General features: G+C 34.3%; 1 protein-coding gene across 9 annotated transcripts in view; it reads left to right on the top strand.

Moving 5' to 3' along the window:
• Positions 1-14,859, top strand: part of LOC118191211 (uncharacterized) — a 65,944-nt gene that overhangs the window by 21,240 nt on the left and 29,845 nt on the right. For 8 of the 9 annotated variants that reach the window (XR_015043694.1, XR_015043696.1, XR_015043693.1 and 5 more), the window contains exons 4-5: positions 1,805-2,033; positions 10,244-10,314. Coding sequence is in view for 1 of the 9 variants with exons in the window: in XM_085826103.1 (XP_085682229.1) it covers positions 2,024-2,033; positions 10,244-10,314 (81 nt within the window). In the remaining 8 variants the exon portion in view is untranslated. Of the gene's footprint in view, positions 1-1,804; positions 2,034-7,631; positions 7,857-10,243; positions 10,315-14,859 lie in introns of those variants that run through there. The other variant, XM_085826101.1, reaches the window with a different exon arrangement.

The following is a 14,859-nucleotide window of genomic DNA, read 5'->3' as shown; positions in this document are numbered from 1 at the left end:
ATTAGGGAAAACAAGAACGTTATGTTTGGCGTAGATTTTAATTACCACTTTATTGATTTCGAAGGCAAATAGATACAGATCCTTCTTCATCGGGAGCAAAGAAATTTCAATAAGGAGAAGATCCGCGGCCGTATTTATACCAAAAAGCAAAGGAATAAAGCGAACGAGAAGGTAGAGTCATCTTTCCACAGAAATAGTAAAGAAAAGTGAAAAATTAAGCCAGTACTTTTGCTTTACGGAATTTCTTCGCTCCCGTGAACCTGTACCCGTTCATCCTCGAAATCGATAGCGTCTTAATTAAAACTTACAACACACACAACATTTTGCTTTGCTTATTTTTACAATATAGCTTAGTCTTCAATAATATCTATCTGATTCAGAAGTCAAACAACAAAAATCAGCGTTTGTTTCAAACAGAGTTCTCAACTCTGTTTGAAACAAACACATTTTGTTTTCCAAAATAAATATTACAAGCAAACTGAGGGATTAGCCATGGGAAGCCCCCTCAGTCCCATCCTGGCTGATATCTACATGCATTATTATGAATCAAAATTGTTTGAAACTTTAAACTTCCCGGCATGGTTCCGCTACGTAGACGATACTTTTACTCTGTTTGAAGGTAATAAAGGTGATTTAAATAAAGTTCTTTCAACAATGAATTCTATTGATCCTGCTATTCAGTTCACTTTTTAACTTGAGACTTGCAATTCTATTCCGTTTCTCGACATTCTGGTCACACGTAACACATCCAACTTCAGTACTACGGTTTACCGTAAACCTTCATCGGTTTGCCTTCCACCACACTTTAAATCATGTCATCCGACTAAACAAAAGTTAGCTTCATTTTATTCCTATGTTTTCCGTGCTCTTCAAGTTTGCTCCTCCAAACTAGCCCTTGATGAAGAACTAAATTGTTTAAAAGCAATAGCTATTGACAGGGGCTTTCCACCCAACATTATTAATCAAGCAGTTAAAAAATTCTCATCTCAACACACTAAAAGGCACACTCTTGTTTTAGGAGATTATAAAAATTCTGTTGTCATTCCTTTCTTTCCATCAATTAGCTATAAAGTTGCACATATTTTTCAGAAATTTATCTTTCGGGTTGTTTATTCTCCCATCAATAAAATTCCGAGTTCCATACTCAAGGACCCCATTCCGGATATGAATTCCTGGGGTATTTATAGGATTCCTTGCCAGTGTGGTTTAATTTACATTGGCCAAACTAAGAGAGCCTTAAAATTTCGCGTCAAGGAATATGAGGCATATGTTAGAAAAAAGGAAACACAGAAGTCTTCTGTTGCTCAACATTGTTGGTCCGAAAACCACACTTTCAGTTTTTCTGCTGCCAAAATTATTCAAAAAACATCTTCCATTGGAGAACTGGATTTTCTAGAGGCATTTCACATTCATAAAAATCTTTCTGTTCTAGTTAACGATCCTAATTCCAATCCAAATTTGCCTTCGGCCTTTAAAGAAATCATGTTTTAGTTCTGGTTTCACCAACAGATGGCGCCACTTGCTTATTCTTGTCCAGGCTTTCTTATCTAATCATTAGTTCCTAACTGGTTCATTTGCGGTTTTGCAGCTGAAGATGGTGGTTCGGTAAACCATCGAAACTAGTCCTGTGAAAAAAATTTTGTAAATATAACGCTGATTTTTGTTGTTTGACTTCTGAATTAGTATTTAATCGGCGTGTTATTGTGTCTTAGTATCTATCTGGTTAGAAATGCTTGGCACTTATGTAATATGTCGCTTAAATTACATTTAATAATATTTTCTGAAAATATGAAACTCTTTACAGATCTACTGGCGAAATAACTCTGAAACGTCAGTTACCCGATACAATAACGGAGTGGGTAGGAAAAGCAGTATGCATTAACTCCAAGAATGGACTCAGCATTTCAGACACAAGCAGCATTATTGCTTTCCAGCCCTTTTTGCTTTCTCTCCAGATGCCCGATTCTGCAGCAAGAGGAGAAATCGTGTCTATAATCGCCTCTGTCTTCAATTACATGCCAGAATGTCTGCCGGTATGAGTATCATTTTGAAAAAAAAACCAGCTTTATACGTAACTACTATAGTGATTATTGTTGCCAACTAACACTCAAAGAGTTAGATACTGATCGAGTGATTGATCGTGCTTACTTTAACAAGTTATTATGCTTTAAATGTTTACTATCACTTCTTATTTCCGTTTGTTTCCCTGACAGAATGTAAACTAGGTTAAGAGTACTTAAAAAGCAAGGTTTTCAGATTGTAAGACATAGCGTGTTTCTGACTCTCAAGGCACGGTTTAGCTAGCTCTGACAGATTAGAATTCTTCGGATTTGCATTATAGCTGCCGAAATTTGAACTTTTACGCCGGTAATATATTTTTGAGAAAACTTTGCGATAAACCAGATGTGTAGTCTTTGGCTACTAGATTTAGTTTTAATTTGAAGTGACGGTTGATTTGTAAGTACTAGTCAGACATTTATGTCCCAGTTCTGATTTAAAATAAAAAGATTGTTTCAAAACCATTTTCAAGACTCTGCATTTTTATCAGACGAAGCCATAATTCACTCTTTAAGTCTGTGAAGAGTTTGGGCTTAGTTTATGCTACCAAAGAACACCAAACTCCATATGAGATCGTTCATTAAAAGTAAAATGCTTGTCGAAAACTCTCGAATGTTACTGAAAATCGTAATGTAATCGTAATTGATAAAAAAATGACAAAAATTCTGATATTTTATTAAGTTAAAAAATCACCGTGATTGTTCAGAACGGATACTTCTCATCAAATAGAAAGATGCAATTTGTCGGTGTCTTTCAACTAAGGTGATTTTTAACAAAGTAAGGTGAGAAAACATACGTAAAACGTCAGTTTGAAGTTGCATTCTACTTTTTTTATCCGTATCATTTCTTTTAAAATAATAAGAGATTAAAGTTTGCTAGGTTTCGAAAATTTTCAAAAGGGCACTTTGTAGTTATGAAACAATCATCAACTGTTAACCATTAATTTTTATTTCCAAAGATCCAAGTAATTTAGTTACCCTTGACTCTTAATATGTTCCTCAATAATGTTGGAGTTCTGACTGAGCCTTAGTAGAAGTTCAGGATCTCAATAAACGGTTCAATACAAAATTAAGATAGAGAGAAGAGATGCAACGAAGATTTTGTATTGGATACTTAAACCATGAAGATGGAAATTAATAAAAAAACTGTTGAAGAAGATCAATGTTAATGACATCATATTAATAGTAAGTAATAATAAAAAAAAACGTTTAAATTGGCCATTAGCTAGATTTATAGAGCTAATCTTAGCGCACAACAGTAAAGTTGGAATTGTGCGAGTCAAGATGTCATTGAGGTTACTGTTACGACCAATTCAAAGAACGATTCCCGTTGGAAATTGTTAAACATCAACATGTTTGAATCAATAGAAGACTCAGTTCAATTCTAAAGTGATGAAAACTAGAAGTCAGAAGAAAAGATAACGTAATTTTATATGAGAGTTTTCCCAAAATTATCTGAATGTTATAAAGTATTTCTTCGGCCTTTTTAGACGAACTTCGTGGTGTAGTGCTTAGCACACTCAGCGCGTATTCGAGAGATCCATAGTTCGAGTCCCGGCGAGGACTGCTCATTTTTCCTCTCTCCTACTTTCAAAAAACACCTAATGTTTCAACAGCGTCGCTATAACTAAAAAAGGTGGATAATGATTCTCCGCCACCAGGATTTGGTGATTGGGCCTCCTAATCTCCAGTTGCTCTTTAAAAGAGGGGGCGTACATAAAGGAATTTCTCCTGGCTTCTTAGCATGTCTTCGTAGTATAATAGTCAGCACGCTCGGCACGTATTCCATAGGTCCAAGGTTCAAGTCCCGGCGAGGGCATTGCTCATTTTTCATGTCTTCTGCTCCGAAATAACCTAATGTTTCTACAATGTCATAAAATTAAAATTCCTCAGAGGGTAAGCTTATAAAATTATTATTTGCAAAGGACTCACAGTAGTGTATAAAATTTATAATTTTTGTGAGTATTAGTTTCTGTTTTCAGGAAACAAAGATTTTAATGTTAAAGTTAATCTAGCTTCTTTGAATTAACCTAATAAAAGGAAATTTAAGATTTTAAATTTTTATATGAATTTGAGTAATCCTTTCTCCTCTCCCCTCCGAGTTGATGTGATATTTACGATAAATAATATTTTATAAAATTTATAAAAAATTTATACATTTATGCTAGAATTTTCTAAAATTTTTATGATACTTGATTGGAATGTCTTTAAAAAGCCTACTGTTGGCATATTTATCCTTGTATTTTCAATATTATGATATTCTTGGATTAAGCATTTATCATAAAGTCAGATTAAACAAACATACGTTTGTAGCTAATATTTGTCTGCTTCATTCGTCTAATTTCCTGTGAGTGTAAAGTTCTGATTTAGAGGTTTCAGCCTCTAAATTTGAAAACTTTTAAAGTTATACTACTAGCATGTTCATAACAATAATTCATACCATTTAAGTTTTTATGACTGAGCTCATGGTTTTATGATCATAGTGTAAAGTATGCAGTTTATGGAATATGAGAAAAAGCAATGTATTAAAGATTTGTGAAATGCATATAAGGAATAAAATACATTATTTATGGCAGTACCCTTTTTAAAGTAGAAAAATTACTACGTAAATAATATGGCATTCCCCACGATGAAATGTTTTTAAACGAGTAAACGTTTTCAATATATTATTTCTATATAGTTTGCTATCCTGAAACTTTACGTGACATTCACACACAAATTCTTAAATAAGGATAGTTCAAGTGTGATTATTCTGTACTAATATATCGGTTATTACATTTCATATGTGTATAATAATGTTTGATATTTGAGAAACTTGAGATTGCAGAAACATAATCGTGATTAAAATAGAATTAAATGAATATTGCAGAAATTAGTCAATTAATTTTCAGGCTCTGAAGAGCTGCTTGATACAAATTTCGTTTCAATTTAAAATTAATGTGAATGAGGAGTGTATATATTTATCTGTTTATAAACTTAAAACATCTCAAGTTAAAAGTAAACTGGAGTCAAAGCAAGGCAATTCCTCAACAATATTAAAAATTGCCACCATGTAAAATAGGTTTAACACAATATCTAAACAAATCAAAATTAAACTAATGAATTTATGGTAATACAAACTCGAAAAATAAAAATGCAAAAGGGAAAAATATACAATGATAAAAATATAAAAAAATATAAAAAAGGTACTTTTTCGTTTTGCCGGCGCAAACGATAAAGTCGCCAATAATGGTACAACTGATGCCAAACGGAATATCATCGCTGGGGACCTTTTACGCCTCATTTTCAAAACAAGTCGCAGCCAGTTATTACCAGATTGATTGTTTCTTTCAGTACTGGCGTACAATTACATAGAATATTTACAAAGATAATTAAACTGCATGCCGTAAGAACATTCGCGGTAATTAAGTCAATTAGGATCCAATCACACCGCTCACCCGAAGGCGAAAATATAGAAAAGGCAAAATCAAGGATTAAGTTCATCAATTCTAATGAGAATGCACTAGCGAAGTAAAGCACTGCGGTTTTACATAATATCTAAGTAACTTGTTTTCCAAATTTAAACTTGTATTCCAATTTAAGATTTAACTTGAAATTAATGTAGATAATTACTGAGAGAATTATATTTTTGTAGCGTAGTTTACGTGAGATTAGATCACTTGGGGTCACGTGATACGAACCTGCAAATGAGGATGTTGAACCACGATAGCATAGTAAATTCTTAAATTAATGTCTTTTCACAAATTTGTTATTCTTATTTATTGGCTTTTTACAAAATTTTAAACCATATTAACATGTTTATGCTTTCAAAACAAAAAATTCTTAGAACTAACATTTGTTAACATTTTTTATGTGTATACTGTATGTTGTCGCCAACAAAGTCCGCTTGCCGAGATTTGCGCCGGCGAAACGGAAAAGTACCAAAAAAATTTAATTTCCTTTTACTGAAACTCCATTTCAGAACTCATCAGGGGAAAATGAATTAAAGCTTCATAAAAGTCCATTAATATGTTTCGAAAACGTGTTTCGTTCTCTTGATTCATTTGAGATCAAAAACCGAAAAACGAATCAGTTATAGTGTTACGTTTTTTATTCTTCTGACACCAGTTGTTACGTTATTTTCTCTTCTTCTTATTTACGTTACGTTACGGGATTTGTGTAGATCTGGAGTGAATAACGACAAAACTTGATGAAGTATCGAAACACACTTTATTTACCAATATTAATCAGAACAGCTCCAAAACACTTTTACAGTCGTTGAAGACCTACAATAAACACGCTGGAACAATCAGCGGAACAGCCTTCACACTGTCAGGCAATAAAGGTGGAGATAGCTTCACTGCAAAGCACCAGAGTAGAGCTCCCGACTCTGCTCGGTCGTTCTCGGAATTCCACATACTCTCGAGACTCTCCAGGCTACAAATCGCGATGCACTCGACGACACACAGAGCACAGCTCCCGACAATTCGGTTCAGTAGTTCCCGGAGCTTAATATACTCTCTCGACGATGCACTAACCGCGATACACTAAGAGACTCTTTCGATGCATTCGACGACCCACTCAGTACTCGCTGCCCGGCTGTCAGTTCGCACGGAGTGATTCGCTAGACGAGACATCAACTCGATACTAACTAACTTGCACTCTGTGCGAGATACTATCTGACTGCAGACCAGCAGGGTTTATATAGCTTTCAGCTTGTTTTCGAGAACATTCTGGGCTAAACCGGTAAGAATTCGTTCCAGAAGGTTCTCCATCCGTCAATGGTATATCGCCAATTTTGTTGGCAAACGGGTGATTTCTCGCCAAATGTGGCAACACTGCCTTATCTTGCCATTTTATGGCAACCCTAAACCTTCTTTGCAGGGAAACTATCTCACCGCGCCTGTACATTTCGTAACAATATTTTCATTTGAAACATTATGCAGGGTATTTCAGAACTATTGTTCAGAAACGTACGTAGAGGTCCGGAGCATAACAGGCAATAATCAAGTAGGTCGCATGTGCAACCCCGAACTGTCCTGCCCTTCTTGCAACGTCCAAGAAGGGGCAGAACGTTTGGAGGATGATGCGACAAAAACGTTTTTGGATTTACAAGAAAAGCTTGGTGTATGAAATCCTTGTGGAATCGAACATGGACCTAGTGGCACGCATATCGTTGCTGCAAGTTATGTTCTTGCTAATACACCCGGCATTCTTTCAAACGTTCCTTGATCGATGCGTCGTCATCGCGAAGGTTGTATTGCACCTTCAGGGCACGACATTGAACACCTGCTTTAACAGTTTTATCCCAAAGAATATTCTTCTTTCTCTAATAAATCCTCGTTGTTTTAGAAATATCTTGCGTCTTTTTGTTTCTCTCTTTTTGGGGGAATAGCTCGTGAGGTTTTCTCATGCACTCCCGTGTTCTTATATGATTATTACCTGTTCCATGCACATTTTTAAACAGTAGTTCTGAAACACTGTGTATATATTCGTATTGCATTTCGTAAACTGAATGAAAAAAGCAACGCGTATTTTGAATTATATATATATATATATATATATATATATATTTAGGTAAAAATCATATTGGAGGAAAGCGTGGGTTATGAACTCATTTCGGAGCAACAGTCCAGCACGATGTGCGTGTGTGAGAATAAAAGTAAAATACAGCGTTTCAGGCTCCGTCCGATAAGTCTTGGTCAAGTGAATATAATTGTACACGGATTTTCAGTAGATGATGAGAGTAGAATTTGTGGCAACAGAACCACTGCAAGATTTAATGCCACAGATGTTGTTTTCAAGAAGCTTTTTGTTGAGGTATAATAATTTTTATAATGTTTTATTCTGTTGCACATTTTTTGATTTGTTTCAGTTCTTGATGGCCCCATGAACAGCATATTTCAGATAGAAAAGATATTGTTGCGTGCGTACGGGTTCGTTATGAATTGAATGCACAAGTCCGATAAAAAAAATGAACAAAATTTATTCAACAAATAAAAAAAAATGCTTAAATTTCCTCAGATATTCGTACAGGATTACAATATATCACAGTAGTTACCTTTAAACTACTCAAACGTCCAACAGAACTTAATTCAAAACAGCTAGAGAAAGCTATCGTTAGCTAATCCGCGAATTCGCTACAGTCAACAAGAGCAGTTTTCTAAACAAACTGCGTACGGGTTCGTTATGAATTGAATGCACAAGTCCGATGAAAAAAAATTAACAAAATTTATTATTATCACAACAAATAAAACAAAATGCTTAAATTTCCTCAGATATTCGTACAGGATTACAATATATCACAGTAGTTACCTTTAAGCTACTCAAACGTCCAACAGAACTTAATTCAAAACAGCTAGAGAAAGCTATCGTTAGCTAATCCGCGAATTCGCTACAGTCAACAAGAGCAGTTTTCTAAACAAAATCTTAAACAATAACTAACTAATTGAAAGAATTTTCATGCCGCTTATATAAATTCTTTAATTGCGCGAGAATTTTCTGGTTTTTTCCTCGAAATCAAAAAGAGATATTTATTTATTTAATGTTAAATGCACGTTCTCTTGTATTTTTAATTTTTCTGGCTTAGCTTTCTCATAGTATTCGTCACGCGCTGGAATGCACGGGGAATAAAACAATTGAAGTTATAATTCTACTAACATTAGCTATTTAAATATCGAATCCGTAACAATATTATGTGTTAAATATTAATACAGTTTTAATTTCTTCGATAATAAAGGTAAAATACTTTAATAGTTTTACTGAAAATATAGGTAATATTTTAAACAAACTTAAAATGGAAATATAAAATTCAATTTCAATAATAAGGAAAATATAGTAGTAATATAGGAGAATCATATAAAAATCTACAACTAGAATGCATTTTTCAAATTCTTAAGTGAAACTTTTTAGTATTCCTCTTCCTTATTAACATATTCTTTACAGTTCCTTGAGAGTTGCGCAAGCAGTGTTTTTCTGCATATATTAATTATTTGATGCATCTAACGAAGAAATTGATAAAAATAGTTCTCATTCTATTGATTATGGACTAAAATTTAAGATTAAATCCCTAAACTTACCATCTACTTGATTTTTCGCTTGGTGTGCTACATTATAAAGCTTTCAATTCGCAGGTAATTTATAAAATTTATTATAAAACTCTAACAAAATATATATACTAACTAGCGGACTGAGGTCAAAGGAAAATTTATAAGTTCTATATATATACCTGAAAAGAAAATGTATAAAAATATTTCAATAGAAATAAAATCAGTTCTTGCTTTCCAAGCAATAAACAATTCGTAAATAATTTTTTGGTTGCCAAACCAGGAAACGAAGTTTTTGACACTTCAGGTTAATGCGTATACATATGACGTCATAATTTAATGTAATATAACAACTTTTTCTCAATATCAATAAAAGAATTGATGTGGCAATAACATACCGTGTCCATTATCCTAACCTGAAAAAAAAATTTGCCAACAGCAGCTATTTATTTAAAATGCTGAAATTAACAGAAAATTTTCGACGTACAATGACGTCACATGAAATCGTGTGCTTTCTCCAACATATGTTTATATATATAATAATAACATATTTAATGTTTGGTAATGTTATTTTTATTTCATATTTTGTAAAACTTACAAAATTTTTTGAGCAAACTCTACGATTTGAAAGCGAGCAGTGGCAACACTTTTCGAAACGAAGCAGATTTTTATCTCTAACGAGCGAAACTCTTGCCACACGAGAAAATAAGTGCCAGAAACTATATTTTCAGAATTCTTAATTAATATTTAGGCTAATTAAATTCTAACGAAGATGAAAATGGTCGAAATGGTTTTCCACGAACTTTTGCAACCCGAGGGGGGGAGGTTTAACTCCCTGCCACTCCGGAGGTTATGATGCCACAAACAAACAGACAGAGGTGCACGATTTTAATAGCATAGATTATAAATTAATATTTCGAGGGAGAGCACATAATTTTTTTCATAAAAATATTCATAAATTTTAAAAATATTTTTACAAAATAGCGAGATTTAAAAAATAAAGTTCGGTTGTTTTCACTTTATTAATTATTTTAAAAAATGTAAAGAATCCAGTATTTTGCCTTTCTTTTCGGGCGTTTGAAACTTAATCTTTGACAAAATTTATGAATCCGAAAGTTTCTGCAAAGCGTTTGAGCTCATTTTTAACCGAATTTCTTTCAGAGAGAAAACGCTTCTGTAGAAAGGCGATATCATTACAGCACCTCAACAGGAATATCTCACAAGTGAAGAAAGTAAGAATATTTTTAGTTCCATAAAATATTTTAACTAGATGTATTAATTTTCCTAGTAAACACTAAAATCTACCGTTCAGTTTTTTCCTTATAATTTGTCAAAATAATAATAAATATTCATAACTGCATCTTAAATAATCAAAATATAATATAAGAATTCTTCTACTGTTTGTATGTATTTTTTATCGATGAAAAAAACAGTTTAATTCATTGCGAACTGTAGCTTTGTATAAACTCTAGACGTACTTATTCATCATAAATTAAGAATGGTTTCTTTCAACTAATTTTCAAACAAAGGAGTATACAAAAGTAATAGCAATAATCGCTTCGAATATCGCTTAAAAATGCATGAGAGCTGTTTCGTATGTTAATTCAATCCCTAATTGAGATCAGTCGTAGAGTCATTACATTTATCGTTGCAGGAGACGTGAAAACAGAGCAGTGCCCTCGCCGGGATTCGAACAACAGACCTCCCGGTTATAGCCGGATGTGCTATCCAGTTGCACCATGAACACACGCGGGTAAAAAGAAGAAAATACCTTATGCAATTTTTAACAAAAAAAAAAAAAATGCATTTTTATGCTGCATTTCAGAAATGTATATTTTATATAATCGTGATACATATATTAAGTTTCAAGATGAATGTTTTATACAAAACGAACATATATATTTATTTTAGACAACCTTTTGATTCAGTAATACATAATACATTTATCTCTTTTGGAAGATCTTGCTGTTAATTTCTTCTTATTTTAAAGGAAAATTGAAAATTAAAGATTATCAATAAATTGGGTTTCCAGGGACTATTAGATTTTTCAGAACTGGAACCAAATATGCTCTCGAGAGCATTCAAGCCACAGATCTTGAATTTCTAACTGAACGTTCCACTTACATCTTAGAAGCAGATATGTGGGCATGCGAAGACTGCTTGCATTCCCCCCCCCCCCGACGTTTCACTTAGCGACTGTAGTGGGGCACGAGACCCAGTTGAATAAATTAAGATGATGACGAATTAGCGCTTTATTTATTTATTTAGAGACGCCATTATAAAGGCCATTTGGATTTTCGGAGCGGGAATAAAAAAAGAAATGTTTTATGTTTTTTTCTGAGACTCGAACCATGCATTTTTCTCCTCTCAGCACTAGCCGGCCAGACGAGAAAGTGGCTAATCCCGAGGTCAAATCCCGCAGAAGTCTTGGATATAAGCATATAGTGTCTGTGTGGCAAGGGGGCACTTAAAATACACGACAAACCGAAATCCTCTTGAGAAGTTGATGGTAAGGAGAACAGGAATTCCGGACCTCGGCCGTGCCTAGAGTTGTTCTCTGTTGGAATTCCAAACTAGAGGGGAAGCTTAACAGTTAGCTACGTAGCCCGTGGTACTATAGAAATACCGGCCTAGATTGTACGTGTACCACTATATGTTGCCAGCTAGACATCGCACCACGAGAGCACGCGAGGAGGAATGCTAAATTTCTTTACGGTTATAAAGATGTAAATCATAAGAGATTAATAAATAGAATATTTAATACTAAACTGTTGGGATCTGAGAAAGTAGTGAAAAAAATTTCCCAAAGTTAAACTCTGGCAGGATTTTTATTTATTTATTATTATTTCCTTTTTTTTTAAGATGAATGTGATGAATGTGGAGGTATTCTTGGAGGGACGAATGGCACTATCACCAGTCCTTCATTTCCCGAGCCATATCCACACAATAAGCGATGCATCTGGGACGTAATGGCACCGCTAGGCTTCAACGTCATACTCAACTTCACGCATTTCGATCTGGGAGTCGATAACGTATCATTTAAAATGTTTCTTTTTCTTTTAACCTAAAATTTTTAACGACGAAAAAGGCTATATTATAATGTGCAAAATTTATCGACTAATCTATGAAAATATAAGATATTGAAGGCAAATTTAACACATACATCATACCCACTACAACAACTGAACAGGCAAAAGGAGCAGTGCCTTGAAGAACAAAACGATGAAGAACACCGTGAAGAACAAAACAATATCACAACCATAATTACTGAACAAATTTTAAACTATTTATTAGCCCTAATGCTCTTTGCCATTAACTAATTTTCTTTTCGCATTTTACGTTGGTTCACTATGAAACGGCGTTTCACTTTTCAGTTTTTTGCTACCAATATTTAGAGCCTTGCATTGTATTTAAATTAAATAATGAAGAATCTCGCATGAATGTATGCACGTTTCTCGCACTGTGAAAAATCAACGGTACCTAGAGACTTTAAATTTTGAATAACTCGAATATGGGCGTCTGGAAGCCCAAATTTTGAATTTGTTTTATTATTTGTTTCATATTTAATACCTAAATTCATATTTTGTATTTATTCATATTTTATATTTAACCTTTAACAAATTTTTGATTAAAAAATAGATTTCAAAGTGAGCAATGGCAACACTGTACGGAAAAAAAAAATTATCTCCAGCGTACGAGATTGCTTAACGGAAATTATAAAGATATGCTTTTTTTTTAATATTTTGTGATACTGCTTTTGAATTGAATTTTATGATTGAAGTGCGAAGACCATGATATTTAATAAGTAACACACAAAACGTTAAAAAAACGCCCCTTTGGGAGTAATAAAAAATCTGAAAGCTTTCAGATTTTTTTTCTGTTTTTACTTTATTTAAACTCAAGTACTTGAAAACTAATTAAAATCAGGCAAAAAAATTAAATTGTTATTATAGAAATAACACAGCAGTAGCATTAAAATTTTTCGCTAATTCTAAAATATACCTATTATATTCTTGAAATGAATTAATATGTCCTCATGCTTTCGCCCCTCTTCAGTTTTGGATGGTCTCTTGAAGGACGTGTAAACGTTGTATCGTTAATTTACACTCATGCCCATAAATTAAGGATAATTCGGAGTCCCGCGAAAATCGAACTCTAAAATAAATATATCACCTGTAAAATCACCACACACATCTTCAAGAATCATATGCAAATTTCAGGATGTAACTAGATGACACCGATGGTACGTCACAATGACGAGAGTGTAAAAGAGTGATATATAAGGAATACAGGCAAAGAAGTATAATTGTTCGCAGGCGCTTTATAAGCATTTCAGTGCAATAACCGAATAGTTATGACACAAAGGACGCATTTGGATGATTTTTTACGTGGTAGAATTATCGGCCGTCTGGAATGTGGTCGTACCCAACTGGAAGTATCAGAAGAACTTGGAATTGCTCAAAGTGTCATTTCCAAGCTTTGGTAACGATTCCAAGATGATTGTATGAGTAGACGTTACAGCACAGGTCGCCCCAGAGTTACAACGCCGAATGAGGATCGGTATTTGGCAGTTACTGCCAAAAGAAACAGGCGGAGTACAGCCTCAGACCTGTCTCGTCAGCTCTTTTCAGCCACTGGTACGACAATTTCAAGGCACACCGTGTACAGATGCTTAGGGCAGATTGGTCTATATGCTCGTAGACCTGTCAGATGCGTTCCACTTACTGCAACTCACTGTCGCCTGCGGTTAGCCTGGAGTCGAAACACCGCAACAGAGGGCTTGTGTGATGTTTTCCGACGAGTCCACGTTTAGCTTGCAGTCTGATTCTCGCCGGACTTTTATATGGAGAGTTCCAGGTACCCGTTACCACCAAGAAAACATCATTGAACGACACCGTTAGGGTGGTGCAGGAGTGCTCGATTGGGGTGGAATTATTCTGGATTCCAGAACTGACCTGAATGTTCAAATTGGAACCATGACAAGCCAAATCTATCGGGACGTCATTCTGGAACAAAATGTACGTTTGTTTCGGGACGCCATGGGCGCGCAACTTGTGTTTATGGATGACAACGCCCGTCCTCACCGTGCAAACATCGTAAGCGAATGCCTTCAATCGGCGGATATCACCCGTATGGACTGGCCAGCATTCTCACCGGACTTGAATCCAGTAGAGCACGTGTGGGACATGCTTGGCCGATGAGTTGCAGCCCATCAACCTCCTCCTACATGTCTACCGGAACTTCGGAGAGCATTGCTTTTTGAGTGGAGTAATATCCCCCAAGATCGGATCGATAATTTGATACTCAGCATGCCTAGACGTTGTACGGACTGTATTGCATAGTCTGGGAGTCATACAATGTATTAACAATCATACCAACCACGTAATATTGGTTTTTTGTAAATAGGTTTTTTTTTTTTTTTTTTTTTTTTTTTTTTTTTTTTGTAATTTGCTTTAGGGAGAAAATTTCGCTAATTTTTTTAATAATTATCAAACATATAACACCTTTATTTGCTCTTTAACTTTTGTTTAATAAATAAGCTTTACAAATAAGTCAAATTTGTTTTGCTTCTAACTCTTACTTTGCCTGATTTTGCATTATCCTTAATTTATGGACATGTGTGTAGATAATAATGAAAGCATATGTGCCACCCAAAAGATTTAATCAAAAAACGTATAAATTTCTAATGTTTTATTTTACACCTATTTACTTTAATTTCATTTGAAAAATAGCCTAAACGAAATATTGCGCAGTTCAAATCCTGGAACATATGACTG

The sequence above is a fragment of the Stegodyphus dumicola genome, chromosome 10 (assembly GCF_044657685.1).
Source record: "Stegodyphus dumicola isolate Sdum_Otavi_A_Nest chromosome 10, ASM4465768v1".
Taxonomy (NCBI): Eukaryota; Metazoa; Arthropoda; class Arachnida; order Araneae; family Eresidae; genus Stegodyphus; species Stegodyphus dumicola.
This window is presented reverse-complemented; position numbering and strand designations above follow the sequence as displayed.